Source organism: Otolemur garnettii, unplaced genomic scaffold (genome assembly GCF_000181295.1).
Source record: "Otolemur garnettii isolate 467f Iridium unplaced genomic scaffold, OtoGar3 scaffold00018, whole genome shotgun sequence".
Lineage (NCBI taxonomy): Eukaryota > Metazoa > Chordata > Mammalia > Primates > Galagidae > Otolemur > Otolemur garnettii.
Window position 1 is genome coordinate 20,381,089 of NW_003852413.1, and position 12,986 is coordinate 20,394,074.

The 12,986-nt window shown below is 54.7% G+C and overlaps 1 protein-coding gene across 6 annotated transcripts in view; it reads left to right on the top strand.

The window, feature by feature from the left end:
- HDAC5 (histone deacetylase 5) overlaps window positions 1-12,986 on the top strand; it is a 39,760-nt gene that overhangs the window by 24,536 nt on the left and 2,238 nt on the right. For 3 of the 6 annotated variants that reach the window (XM_012803118.2, XM_003786283.3, XM_012803116.2), the window contains 20 exons: window positions 2,253-2,512; window positions 2,601-2,745; window positions 2,845-2,959; window positions 3,228-3,358; window positions 3,527-3,673; window positions 3,764-3,876; window positions 4,196-4,327; window positions 4,558-4,780; window positions 5,761-5,972; window positions 6,663-6,947; window positions 7,582-7,747; window positions 8,674-8,807; window positions 9,143-9,263; window positions 9,722-9,771; window positions 9,925-10,032; window positions 10,406-10,461; window positions 10,588-10,675; window positions 11,649-11,768; window positions 11,999-12,096; window positions 12,275-12,393. In XM_012803118.2, coding sequence (XP_012658572.1) covers window positions 2,253-2,512; window positions 2,601-2,745; window positions 2,845-2,959; window positions 3,228-3,358; window positions 3,527-3,673; window positions 3,764-3,876; window positions 4,196-4,327; window positions 4,558-4,780; window positions 5,761-5,972; window positions 6,663-6,947; window positions 7,582-7,747; window positions 8,674-8,807; window positions 9,143-9,263; window positions 9,722-9,771; window positions 9,925-10,032; window positions 10,406-10,461; window positions 10,588-10,675; window positions 11,649-11,768; window positions 11,999-12,096; window positions 12,275-12,393 — 2,823 coding nt within the window. The remainder of the gene's footprint in view (window positions 1-2,252; window positions 2,513-2,600; window positions 2,746-2,844; window positions 2,960-3,227; window positions 3,359-3,526; window positions 3,674-3,763; window positions 3,877-4,195; window positions 4,328-4,557; window positions 4,781-5,760; window positions 5,973-6,662; window positions 6,948-7,581; window positions 7,748-8,673; window positions 8,808-9,142; window positions 9,264-9,721; window positions 9,772-9,924; window positions 10,033-10,405; window positions 10,462-10,587; window positions 10,676-11,648; window positions 11,769-11,998; window positions 12,097-12,274; window positions 12,394-12,986) is intronic. The other 3 variants (XM_023511012.1, XM_023511011.1, XM_012803117.2) reach the window with 2 other exon arrangements.

A 12,986-nucleotide genomic window follows, 5' to 3' on the forward strand; every position in this document is an offset into this window, starting at 1 on the left:
CTGAGCCGCCCAGCTATTTTTTTGGTTGCAGCTGTCATTGTTGTTTGGCAGGCCTGGGCTGGATTTGAACCTGCCACGTTAGGTGTATGTGGCTGGCGCCTTAGCCACTTGAGCCACAGGTGCCGAGGCTCTTCTGCTATTTCTAAGGACCCTTCCTCCTGATGTTGGGGCAGAACATGGGCTGGGAGGAAAAGTGAGTGTGTGTGTGTAACCCCACCCTCCTAGCCGCATCTGGCCACTCTTGCAGATGTGGCTCTGGCCTTGTGGCCACAGAGTCATCAGGATGGCTGGCGGGAAAACCACAGAGGAATGTGCCCAACCATGCTGGGGGAAAGGGGTTGGTGGGAACGAAAAGGGATATCCTGCTGGGACTTTACCTTCTCCCACCCCCACTCCTGCCTCCACTGGGTCCCAGAGGCCATATTCAGGCCTGAGAGTGGCATGGCTTTGGTTTTCAGCAGGCCTTGTTCCTGCCTTGGTGACACTTCGTTCAGTGGTAGGTTTCCTAGAATAATCTAGAGCTGTCTAGATAGGTATAGGGGCCTCTCTTAGCCCACCCTTTCCCTCCTCCCAGTTCCATCCCCTCTCCACTCTTGTAGGATGGTCATGGAGGTCTGGGAAGAGGCCTGTTCACGGGGCAGAAGATAGTGGCAGCCATCAGGATATTGGGGTCCTTTTTTCTCCAGGCCTGGACTGGAGTGCGTCACACTTTGCCACAGGAGAGTCTCCCCAGCCCCTGTGACTGCCCTGGACTATATGGAGGAAAGTAAAGGCTTTCTTTGGAAAAAGAAGTAGAAAAGAAACAAGAAGGGCTGGCCCTGCCTCTCTCACTTCCTCCTTCCCAGGCAGTGGTATCCTGCCTTCCCCTTCCTACTGGCCTCTGGAGCCTTTGTGGGGTATAGGCTGGGCTTGGGGCTCCCTGCTGGTGTAGTAGTGTTTGCCTAGTTGCCCTGACAACCACAGGCAGTGGTGGGGAGTGACATTCTGTGACCAGAAGACAGTGTACAGGCACTAAGATGTGGAGATGTGGTCTTCCTAAAACAGTGGTTCTCAACCGTCCTAATGCCACTGCCCTTTAATATAGTTCCTGTGGGTCGTCACCCACAGGTTAAGAACCGCTGTCCTAGAAGGCTGTTGGGAGTACAGAAGGTTCAAGTGGGCTCATGGGAAGCCCACTGTGGGGCCTGGACTCACTTTCTTGGAACCCAGGCTCCGAGCCACCTGCCCCTCTCCCCCAGCTGGTTCTCCCAGAACTGTAGTTCTGAGATCTCTGCAGAAGCTCCCGCCCTCCCCTTGCCCTTACCCTTCTTCCTGTCTGATTCCCTTTCCTTTCCTGTCTCCTCCTCCCACCTCCTCCCTGCTGCCTGCCCGCCCATCCTCTCTTTCCCCCCTCCCCCCAGGCACAGCTGCTGTTTGGCTCACTCTATATATAGCGGCATTTTCAGGGTAATTACAATAAAACTGTTGAAAGGAGATAATCCAGCAAAGGAAGCAAGTCTGACTCCCAGCCCCCGCCTTGTCCCTGGTTTGGTGCAGCCCTGCACCCCCTTTCCCTGAGGCCTGCAGTTCCCATCCCACCCCTATTCCCATAGCCCACCCTTCCTCCCCCCTCTACCCCAGCTGGGTGTAAGGCAGAGAAAAGGGGAGAGAGTGGGGATATCTAGAAAGTCTCTACAGGTTTTTCCTGGGTTTACTAAGGGCCCTGGCTGCCAGCTGCATCAGTTCTAGAACCAACCTCTGTGCCTCAGTTTCTCTTCTAGTCTGGGCTTTGATGGGGGCGTGGTTTTGAGATATGGAGAAAAGCCACAGAACGGTGGTTAAAAGCCAAAGATCTAGTTCTTCGATCACCTAGATGTGTCTGGTCATCACTGAAACTTCTGTAAACCTTAGTTTCCTCATCAGTAAAATGGAGTAATAATAGCACCTAAGTCATAGGTAACTATGACTTTTTAAATGAGTCATTCATGTAAAATGCCCAGAGGTGTTAGCTATTAACGATAATAGTATGTGTTGAGTACTCACGATCTGCTGGTACTGTGCCTTATGCTTATGCATATTTTCTTACTGTAGTTCACCGCTTTAACCTCATTTAATTAAGGCAGAAGGCTGTATCCGTAGAGCAGAAGGACTTGACTTGCTCTCTCTCTCTATTCTTGAGTCTCCTGGTCCTGCCTGGTAGCTTACAAGGCCCGAGGCATGGCTGGGGTCTGGGACTGAGCCCACTGACCTGTATCTGTCTCTTTTGCCCACAGTGGAGGTGAAGCCGGTGCTGCCAGGAGCCATGCCCAGTTCTTTGGGGGGTGGGAGTGGAGGCAGCCCCAGCCCTGTGGAGCTGCGGGGGGCTCTGGCAGGCTCTGTGGACCCTGTGCTGCGGGAGCAGCAACTGCAGCAGGAGCTCCTGGCGCTGAAGCAGCAGCAGCAGCTGCAGAAGCAGCTCCTGTTCGCTGAGTTCCAGAAACAGCACGACCACCTGACACGGCAGCATGAAGTCCAGCTGCAGAAACACCTCAAGGTGAGTTAGGGGGGTGCAGGGATGCTGCCCAGACCTCTGGCCCCTGCCCGGGTGCAGCTCATGCCCACCCCACCCCTCACCCCCGCAGCAGCAGCAGGAGATGCTGGCAGCCAAGCGGCAGCAGGAGCTGGAGCAGCAGCGGCAGCGGGAGCAGCAGCGGCAGGAGGAGCTGGAAAAGCAGCGGTTGGAGCAGCAGCTGCTCATCCTGCGGAACAAAGAGAAGAGCAAAGAGAGTAAGGCGGGGCCGCCTGGGGTCACTGCCCTTACCACCTGCCCCCTGCCACCAGGGCCTGGCCCTAAAGCACTCAGGTCCACTATTCCCTGTCCCGCAGGTGCCATTGCCAGCACTGAGGTAAAGCTGAGGCTCCAGGAGTTCCTCTTGTCGAAGTCAAAGGAGCCCACGCCAGGCGGCCTCAACCATTCCCTCCCACAGCACCCCAAATGCTGGTAATGGCCCTGGGCAGGCGTGGGAGGGCAGACATGTGCTGCTCGGGGGCTGCCTGGCTATAGATGCCAAGGGGCTCCTGCCCTGTGGCCATATGGGCCCTGCAGTCTTACCTAGAGGTTGAGATTCCCATCTCTGGTTTCTCTCCTCACTTCCCTCCCAGTAGATCTATGTCCCAATAGATTTTTCATAAAAGTGGATTGCTAGGTGGCAGGTTCAGTGGGCTGGGTGATAACCTAAATCTGCTTTCATCCCTACTCCCACCCCCAGGGGAGCCCACCATGCTTCTTTGGACCAGAGTTCCCCTCCCCAGAGTGGCCCCCCTGGGACACCTCCCTCCTACAAATTGCCTTTGCTTGGGCCCTATGACAGCCGAGATGACTTTCCCCTCCGCAAAACAGGTTAGTGAGTACCCAACCTGGTATCCCAAAACATGGCTCTGGGAGGTGAAGGTGGGCATGTGGAGGGGGCATGTGGAGCTGCCGTCTGAGTCAGCCGGCCTGTGGTGGGCTGGGTCCCACATGTGTGCTCATATGCATGTAGTTGAGTCCCTGCTGCCTTGTCTCCAGCCTCTGAACCCAACTTGAAAGTGCGTTCGAGGCTAAAACAGAAGGTGGCTGAGCGGAGAAGCAGTCCCCTCCTGCGTCGCAAGGATGGGACTGTTATTAGCACCTTTAAGAAGAGAGCTGTTGAGATCACAGGTGCCGGGCCTGGGGGTAAGGGCTAGTCTCATGTCTCTGTTCTGAGGGTCTGGAGTGGAGGCTGGCTCAGAGCAGGCCCAGGTGACACAGCCACTTCTCCCGTAGCATCATCTGTGTGCAACAGTGCGCCAGGCTCTGGCCCCAGCTCTCCCAACAGTTCCCACAGCACCATTGCTGAGAACGGCTTTACTGGCTCAGTCCCCAATATCCCCACCGAGGTACAGGCCTGGCTGAGGGTGGGGTGGGATGGGGACAGCTGCTTTTCTTCCCTTGGAAGAAAAAGTGCAGCTTCCATTTTGGTTGGGGGTGCCCAGCAGAGACCTTTCTGCCTGTGTGGATAGGCTGGAGGGTCCTTGCTTGGACCTGTTATCTTGAAGGGGGATTTGTCCCATGGGCCCATGAAGGGCTCTGATCTCAGACTCTCCCAGTTAGGGGTTGAGGGGCACCTTTCAAAGACCTTGGCCTCAACCCAAGTTGCCTCCTTTGCGGCCTCCCCTTTGCCTGCTCTCATGCTTGTCTCTTTCCACTGTTCCCCAGATGCTCCCCCAGCACCGGGCCCTCCCTCTGGACAGCTCCCCCAACCAGTTCAGCCTTTATACGTCTCCCTCTCTGCCCAACATCTCCTTAGGGCTGCAGGCCACAGTCACTGTCACCAACTCTCACCTCACCGTAAGTACAGGGCATATACCCTCCAACCTCCCTCTGGTGTTGAGGTTACTCGTCCTGGATGCCCCCCAGCTGGGGCTTTTGTCCACGTAGGGCCCTTAAGGAGATCAGATGGCTCTACCTAGAGATGGGGGAGTGGCCAGAGAGTAAATGAGTGATGTTGGCCCAAAGTAGCTAGAACTAGGAGAGCATAGCCCCTCCTTTATCTCCCATTTCTCTCTACCCCTTACCAGGCCTCCCCGAAGCTGTCGACGCAGCAGGAGGCCGAGAGGCAGGCCCTCCAGTCCCTGCGGCAGGGTGGCACGCTGACGGGCAAGTTCATGAGCACATCCTCTATCCCTGGCTGCCTGCTGGGTGTGGCACTGGAGGGTGACACCAGTCCCCATGGGCATGCCTCCTTGCTACAGCACGTGCTATTGCTGGAGCAGGCCCGGCAGCAGAGTACCCTCATTGCTGGTGAGTGGGTAGGCAGCGGTGCCAGGGATAGGGCTCAGGTCGGGACTAGTAGTCAGGGAGACTCTTCAGCCCTGTTACAACTCCCCTCCACAGCATCATTGATTTCTTCCACACCCTGGAAACACTGAGTACCTACAGAATGCCACACACTCTTCTGTACAAAATCTGCTGCCACCATGGACCTCACATTCCAGAGCAGTGCTGTCCAGTAGAAACAGGACACAATCTACATACATACTTTCTAGTAGCTACATTAAAACACATAAAAAAGAAGCAGATGGATTACTTTTATAACATACATTTAATTTGGTATATCCAGAGCATTATCATTTCAGCATGTAATAAATATGCAGAGTTATCAGTGACATATTTTACTTTTTGAAGTATTTTCCCTTTTTTTTCCTTTTTTTAGGTATTTTACTTTTTGTTTTATTTTAAGTCTTTGAGTTGGGTGCATATTTCACACTTGTGGTACATCTCAATTTAGACAGTCACATGTAACTAATAGCTATGGGACAGGACAGTGCAGCTTTAGACAGTCAGCTCTTAGTACCTGTTGGCATCAGAAGAGGTTCTACTTTAAAGATATGTTATCCTGGCCCCAAGGCTTCCCAGCCTGGTGGGATCCATGGAAGGATCCATCCAAGATCAGAAAGATCTTATTGCAGTTGGGAAGAACTAGTCATTGTTCACTCAGATGGAGGGCCCAAGACTACATGTGTACTTAGTTAAGTAGATCAAAGGAAGAGAATGATGAATCCAGGAAGGCTTTCTAGAGGCAGTCTCTGAGCTGTCAAGCTGTTCAGTCAGGGGGAGGAGAAAGGGTGGGGCTCAGGTTTGGCAGCAGGGGGCTTCAGGCCCTCCAAGGTTATTCTTGAGTATGAAGGTAGTGGTATTCAAGGGGGGGGCAGATGGAAATAAGATGGGGGAGGCCTGGTGCCCTGACAATGGTGCTTACTCTCCTCTCCCCATCTCCATAGTACCGCTTCATGGGCAGTCCCCACTGGTGACGGGTGAACGCGTGGCCACCAGCATGCGGACAGTGGCCAAGCTCCCGCGGCACCGGCCGCTGAGCCGCACTCAGTCCTCACCACTGCCGCAGAGTCCCCAGGCCCTGCAGCAGCTGGTCATGCAGCAGCAGCACCAGCAGTTCCTTGAGAAGCAGAAGCAGCAGCAGCTGCAGCTGGGCAAGGTGAGCCTGGGGGGCAAATGTCCCAAGACTGCACTGGGGCAGGACACAGGAGAGAGAACACCAAGATGGCAGAAGGGAGTTGGGGCTGACACCAGGCAGTCCTCAGCACCACGTATCTGCTAAGAGCAGCCACCCTTCCTTTTTTATTTAATTAATTTATTTATTTTGAGACAGAGCCTCAAGCTGTCGCCCTGGGTAGAGTGCTGTGGGATCACAGCTCCCAGCAACCTCCAACTCCTGGGCTCAAGCGATTCTTTTGCTTCAGTCTCTCAAGTAGCTGGAACTACAGGCGCCCGCCACAACGCCTGGGTATTTTTTGGTTGCAGCTGTCGTTGTTTGGCAGGCCCAGGCTGGATTCGAACCCGCCAGCTCAGGTGCATGTGGCTGGCACCTTAGCTGCTTGAGCCACAGGTGCCGAGCCAAATATTCTTGCCACACATTCAATTTAATCTTTTTGTTGTTGTTGTTGTTGTGGTTTTGGGCCGGGGCTGGGTTTGAACCCCTCTATGGGGCCCGGGGTCTTAGTCCTTTGAGCCTCAGGCACCGCCCCACTGTTCCTTTTTTTAAATTCACTTAGCTCTATATGGGCTGGTGACTGCCTGGGAGATGAGAGGGAAGGGTGGACCCTTCTGGGCTGCAGGCTACACAGAGGCTCCCCTAGCTGATGTGGCTTCTGCATTCTCTTCCCAGATCCTCACCAAGACGGGGGAGCTGTCCAGGCAGCCCACCACCCACCCTGAGGAGACAGAAGAGGAGCTAACAGAGCAGCAGGAGGCCTTGCTGGGGGAGGGAGCCCTGACCATGCCCAGGGAAGGCTCCACGGAGAGTGAGAGCACACAGGAAGACCTAGAGGAGGAGGAAGAGGAAGATGGAGAGGAGGAGGAGGAGGACTGCATCCAGGTCAAGGATGAGGAGGGCGAGAGTGGTGCTGAGGAGGGACCCGACTTGGAGGAGTCCAGCACCAGTTACAAAAAGGTGCCCCCTGCCTCCCACCCCAGTCTGCAGTTTCTAGACTATGAGGGAGCAGTTTCTGCAGAGAGCAAAAGGGGAATGGAGGGAGCTGCTTGTGTTGAACTCAGCTGTGTCTGTGTCCTAGTCTGCCAACTCTCCCCCTCCAGCTATGACTGGCTGCCTCTCTGCTTGTGTGTGGATATGGTGTGTGTGTGCGCGTGCATGTGCACATGCTCATACATACATGGCCTGTGTATCCCCATTTCTGCCTGCATAGGGCTGGTTGTGTGTTGGGCCTGTGCGCATGTGTACACACATGCCCCCGCTGTTACTACAGTCTGCCTTGTGCCTAGCTGGCACTCCATTCATTGCGGACACAACTGAGCCCTCTGGGCCTGACTCATTCCGCCCCCGCTCCCGCCCCCCAGCCTCTTACCTCAATGCTACTCTTTGATGTGACTCATCACCTCCCCTCATCCCTCCCCATCTCTGTGGAGCTGGGAAGGCTGGAGTATCTCCTGTCCCTGGAGGGAGAAGTGGGAGGAAGTGGAGGAAGAAGGAGACTTGGAAGAGAAAGGCTATGTTGGGGCCCCTTGGAGGGCCTGTTAGTGTCTCTCCTCACTGCCATCCAAGTTGACCCTCCCTTTCCTCTTGGCAGCTGTTCTCAGATGCCCAGCAGCTGCAGCCACTGCAGGTGTACCAGGCACCTCTCAGCCTGGCCACTGTGCCCCACCAGGCCCTGGGCCGCACCCAGTCCTCACCTGCTGCCCCTGGGGGCATGAAGAGCCCCCCAGACCAGCCCACCAAACACCTCTTCAAAACTGGTGAGCCCCCCACAGTATGTTCTGTCCTACCATGCACCAATAGGGTCCAGCCTTGTGGACAAAGGGAAGAGGTTGCCAGGGCCATTCAGACACCCTGGAGGAAGAGGAAACAGGCCTTCCCTTGCTCCCTGTGTCCCACAGCTGTCAGTGGTAGTGGTGGTAGCCCTCTGACCCAGCTAGGAGGGTAGGGCAGCATCTTTTCACCCCACTGAGGGACCAACCCACAAGCCTGGAACCCTGACAGAGGCCATTGTTCCTTCTATCTCCCCGCGTTGTGACGTCCAGGATGTGACCCCCGTCTGTTCCAGAAAGCTCTTCCTCATGAAGCTGCCACATGCTGGACTTGGGAGGGGGGCACAGACATGCCTGATGGTGGCTCTGTCTCACAAGGGCCATGATAGGAGGGGGAAAGGAAGGTGTGTCATGAGGGGGTTCAGTGAGGGGCACAGTGGGGACGTTCAGGCAGCCTTGTCAGAGCTCAAGGAGCACAGGAACTTGTGGCAGGCAGTAATGGAGAAAAAGACTCATAGGAGAAGGAAAGGAGGTGGATAGCTGGAGAGGGTCAGGCATGTGGGATGGTGGTGAGGTGGCCAGGGGTAGGTGCTTAAGCTAGGAGAACTTAGTGTAGGCTTGGTGTCCGTAGCTCAGTGTTAGGGCACTGGCCACACCAAGGCTGGTGGGTTTGAACCCGGCCTGGCTACCTGCAGTCCCAGCTACTAGGGAGGCTGAGGCAAGAGAATTGTTTGAGCCCAAGACTTTGAGGTTGCTGTGAGTTATGACACCACAGCACCCTATAGAGGGCAACACAGTGAGACACTCTCAAAAAAAAATAAAAAAGAAAGAAAAAAGAGCTTACTGCACTGAGGTGGCTAGGCTGGGACCCTGGACCCAGAGCAGTACCAGCTGACATGAGGTCTGTGGCCCAGGTGTGGTCTATGACACATTCATGCTGAAGCACCAGTGCATGTGCGGGAACACACACGTGCACCCTGAGCACGCCGGCCGGATCCAGAGCATCTGGTCCCGGCTACAGGAGACAGGCCTGCTGAGCAAGTGCGAGGTAAGGAAGTCCCTCCTTCCTCTGGCCCTACTTAAATCCAGCAAAAGCCTTTCTTTCTCCCATTAGTGAAGCCTGTCTCTGTGTCTCTGCCTCATGTACTCAGCAGCCCCAGACCTCGGGCCTGGCCCATCCTTCACAGCCTGTTTCTCCATCTTCATGGTCCCCAGCTGAGAGGGGGAGGGTCCTAGGGTAGGGTCTACTTTGTGAAAAGTCGTTGCATCTCACAGAAAGTGTCTATGTGTGCCTGGGGTCATGGGGCAGAGAAAGGGTCTGGGTGACAGGAGATTAAGCCTTAGTGTGTCTCCACTCACTGGCTTCTCTTCTATTCTTGGTAGCGGATCCGAGGTCGCAAAGCCACATTGGATGAGATCCAGACAGTGCACTCGGAATACCATACCCTGCTCTATGGGACCAGCCCCCTCAACCGGCAGAAGTTGGACAGCAAGAAGCTACTGGGTGAGCAGGCAGACTGGCCAGTGGGCAGGGCATGTTCACTGCCCAGGTGGTTTGGGGGCTGTCAGAAAGGGTAGTCAAGTGGTCCTGATAGGCACAGGCAGGACCTTGGTAGAGGTGGCACAATTGTAATGTCACACACCTCCAGAGGGCGCCATTAACATAGGTACAATATGAACAGAACATGCTGGTGGGGCACAGTGCAGAAGGATGGAAGAGAGGGGTCTGCTTGGTGGTGGGAGACTGCTTTGCTCCTTTCCCCAGCGTATCATGCTCCTTTCTCCCCGCCATCTGCACCAGAAGTAAGATGTCCCCCAGAACAGAGGACTGACAGCTCCCAACTGGTGCGGGCTACAGAGGCCTGTCTTGTGCTTAGCTGAGCTCACTGCCCTCTGCAGAATTGAGCCTGCAGCCTCAGCAATTGAGGCATCTTCTAGAGTAGTTGTTGCCTTTCTCTGCAGGCCCCATCAGCCAGAAGATGTATGCCGTACTGCCTTGTGGGGGTATTGGGGTAAGTGGGGTATGTGCCAGTAGGGGTGGGCAGGTGGCTGTCCCAGCTCCCTTCCTGCCCACCATGGCTGCTGGCCTGCTATCTGGGTGCCTACCCCATTCTTGCCCTCCCCCTACAGGGGGCACGCTGAAGCCTGCTCTCCTGCCCCTGCAGGTGGACAGTGACACTGTGTGGAACGAGATGCATTCCTCCAGTGCTGTGCGTATGGCAGTGGGCTGCCTGGTGGAGCTGGCCTTCAAGGTGGCTGCAGGAGAGCTCAAGGTAAGAGTGTGCTTGTGGCCTTGGTGTCTTTTGGCTTGGTCTTGCATCCTCAGCAGTGGAAGACAGGGACAGTCTTGTTTTCCCTTCAGTGACACACGGCCCTTTACAGCCTCAACTCTCAGGCATCAGAATGGGGAGGAGATGACAGCTAGGGGCTGAGGGTTATGAGGGACCAACAAATAGACACTAATGCTTGGTTTGCTTGTGTGTGTCTTGGGGGCAGAGACTTGATTGGCATTTGTAATAGTGTGGTAAATATATATACATGGTTCTGATCTGTGTTCACTCCCCTGCCCGGCTTGTGCTCCTTTCCTTCTGGCCACATTGCCTTCCTGTCTGCCTCTCGTCTGTCCCTCTACCCATACCTCTTCAGAATGGATTTGCCATCATCCGGCCTCCAGGACACCATGCTGAAGAATCCACAGCCATGTGAGTGCTGCCTTGTCCCTGTCGTAGACCTTCTGGCTTTGCCCCCTTGGTGTCTCTTGCTCCTGAAGCAAACGTCATGTTGAAGATGATCTCCCCACCCTCTTCTTCCCTCACCCCTTCCCCCAGGGGATTCTGCTTCTTCAACTCCGTGGCCATCACAGCAAAACTCCTGCAGCAGAAGCTGAACGTGGGCAAGGTCCTCATTGTGGACTGGGTAGGCAGTGGGCTGCTGGGGCTGGGCAGGGCAGTTAGAAGTGGGACCAGGGCCAACCTTCAGGTCTCTCTAGCCACCTCCCCTCAGCCCTGGCTTCCTTAGGTGTGGTGGTTTCTCGTTCTGAGGACCAGCCTTGCATTCCTTCTGCTGGGTCATTAGCCCAGTCTTCACATTCCATTCAGACTCCCTCCTTGCTATGAGGGACTCTGTTTCATCTTGGCCCCCACCCTGAAGCCTCAAGCAACAGAAAGGATTTCCTATCTTGAACAGTAGAGATGTCACCACTCCATTGCTAGTAGCCTACTTTTCTCCTCCACCCACCTCAATTAGAGGCTGACTGTGTGCCAGGAACCTGATGAGTACTTGACATGCTGCTCATGGCCACCTCAAGCAGTAAGAACTAGGATGTCTGTTTCTGTGAATGAGGGCACTGTGGAGTGACTTACCAAAGGTCACTTACCCTGGGAGTGTTGGCAGGGGGTTTCAGACCAGGCCTTTTGGCCCCAACACTCTGCTCTTGCTATTGTGGGTGCTTTTCAAACCCTGTTTCTAATAGGGAGGGAAAGGCATACACCACTCATTGGGAGCCAGGGAAGTAGCCACAAACAATCCTTAGTAAGGATGAGGTCTCTGAAGTCCAATTTAGGCTTAACAATTCATGTCACTGTCAGATCCTTTTTCAGAATTTATACACTTGTTTTAAATTCCCTATTAGCTTTAATGTTTCCCCTCAAACTGTGAAGTGGAATAGGTTTTATAGGGAGACATGCTTTATTTATCCCATGGCTTTGTCCCCTATGCAGCACCACATCACATACATACAGGCCCCAGTCTGAGAAGGGTCAGTTAAATATGGACAGTGCTTGGCTGCACCCCCAGAGCTCACCATATGGTAGGGTAGGGGGCAGGTGGAATTTCTGACCTTCAGGTCAGAGCTTGGGCCATTTTCCTTACGTTTCCACTTCCCCATTAGGACATTCACCATGGCAATGGCACCCAGCAAGCATTCTACAATGACCCCTCTGTGCTCTACATCTCTCTGCATCGTTATGACAATGGGAACTTCTTTCCAGGCTCTGGGGCTCCTGAAGAGGTACAGCCTTTGAGAGGTAGCACAGTGGGACCTGGCAAGGAGCCATGGAGGCCCATGGTAGTGCTGGTAGCTGGGGCGTCTGGGCTGCTAGGGGAGGACCACACTGGTCTGACTATTTCTCTGGGCAGAGCAGAGTGACGTCAGTGCAGTGAGGCCTCGAGGCAGGGATGGGGGTCAATATCTGGGATCCCCAGCAGTGAGAATAACTCCCTTCCCCACCCTGCTGCCAGGTTGGTGGAGGGCCAGGTGTGGGGTACAATGTGAATGTGGCATGGACAGGAGGTGTGGACCCCCCCATTGGAGATGTGGAGTACCTGACGGCCTTCAGGTGGGGACTTGAGAAGGGCAAAGGGAGGCATGGGGTGCCCCCTTGGGCCCTGCAGTAGAAGGGCAGAAGGCACTTGGTTCGGAGTGGGTAGAGGGGGCTTGTCTCCAGGAGGAGAACAGAATGGGGTAAGGCCTGGCCCAGCCATCTGCCAGGGTCAGCTTGGGCCATCCCTTTGCAGGACAGTGGTGATGCCCATTGCCCACGAGTTCTCACCTGATGTGGTCCTAGTCTCCGCCGGGTTTGATGCTGTGGAAGGACATCTGTCTCCACTGGGTGGCTACTCTGTCACCGCCAGATGTGAGCCTGCTAGGGGATTGAGGGAGGGTATGGAAGAGGAGGACAGACTTGAGTGGTACATAGGGCAGAAAGTAGACTCATATTGCAGGAGAGGAGAGCAGGGGGCAGGATCAAGACTTGCAATCATTCTAATAGCTCCGCCCACTCTTCCTCTGCCAACCTGGCCTTGGGGAGGCCAGCAGGTGGAATCACAGGGTAGCAAAGAGTGTATCTCTTGCTGGATCTATAGGATAGAGCTTGTAGATCCCTGATGTTTCAGTGACGCTCTTTTTTTTTTTTGAGACAGAGCCTCAAGCTATAGCCCTGGGTAGAGTGCCATGGTGTCACAGCTCACAGCAACCTCAAACTCCTGGGCTTAAGTGATTTTCTTGCCTCACCCTCCCAAGTAGCTGGAACTACAGGCACCTGCCACAAGGCCCAGCTATGTTTTGGTTGTGGTTGTCATTGTTTGGCAGGCCCGGGCCAGATCTGAACCCGCCAGCTCTGGTGTATGTGGCTGGCGCCTTAGCTGCTTGAACTATAGGTGCCACATTCAGTAATGTTCTTTATAAGACTATCATTGGAACTTTTGGCCAGTCTGTTAATGTTTTGTC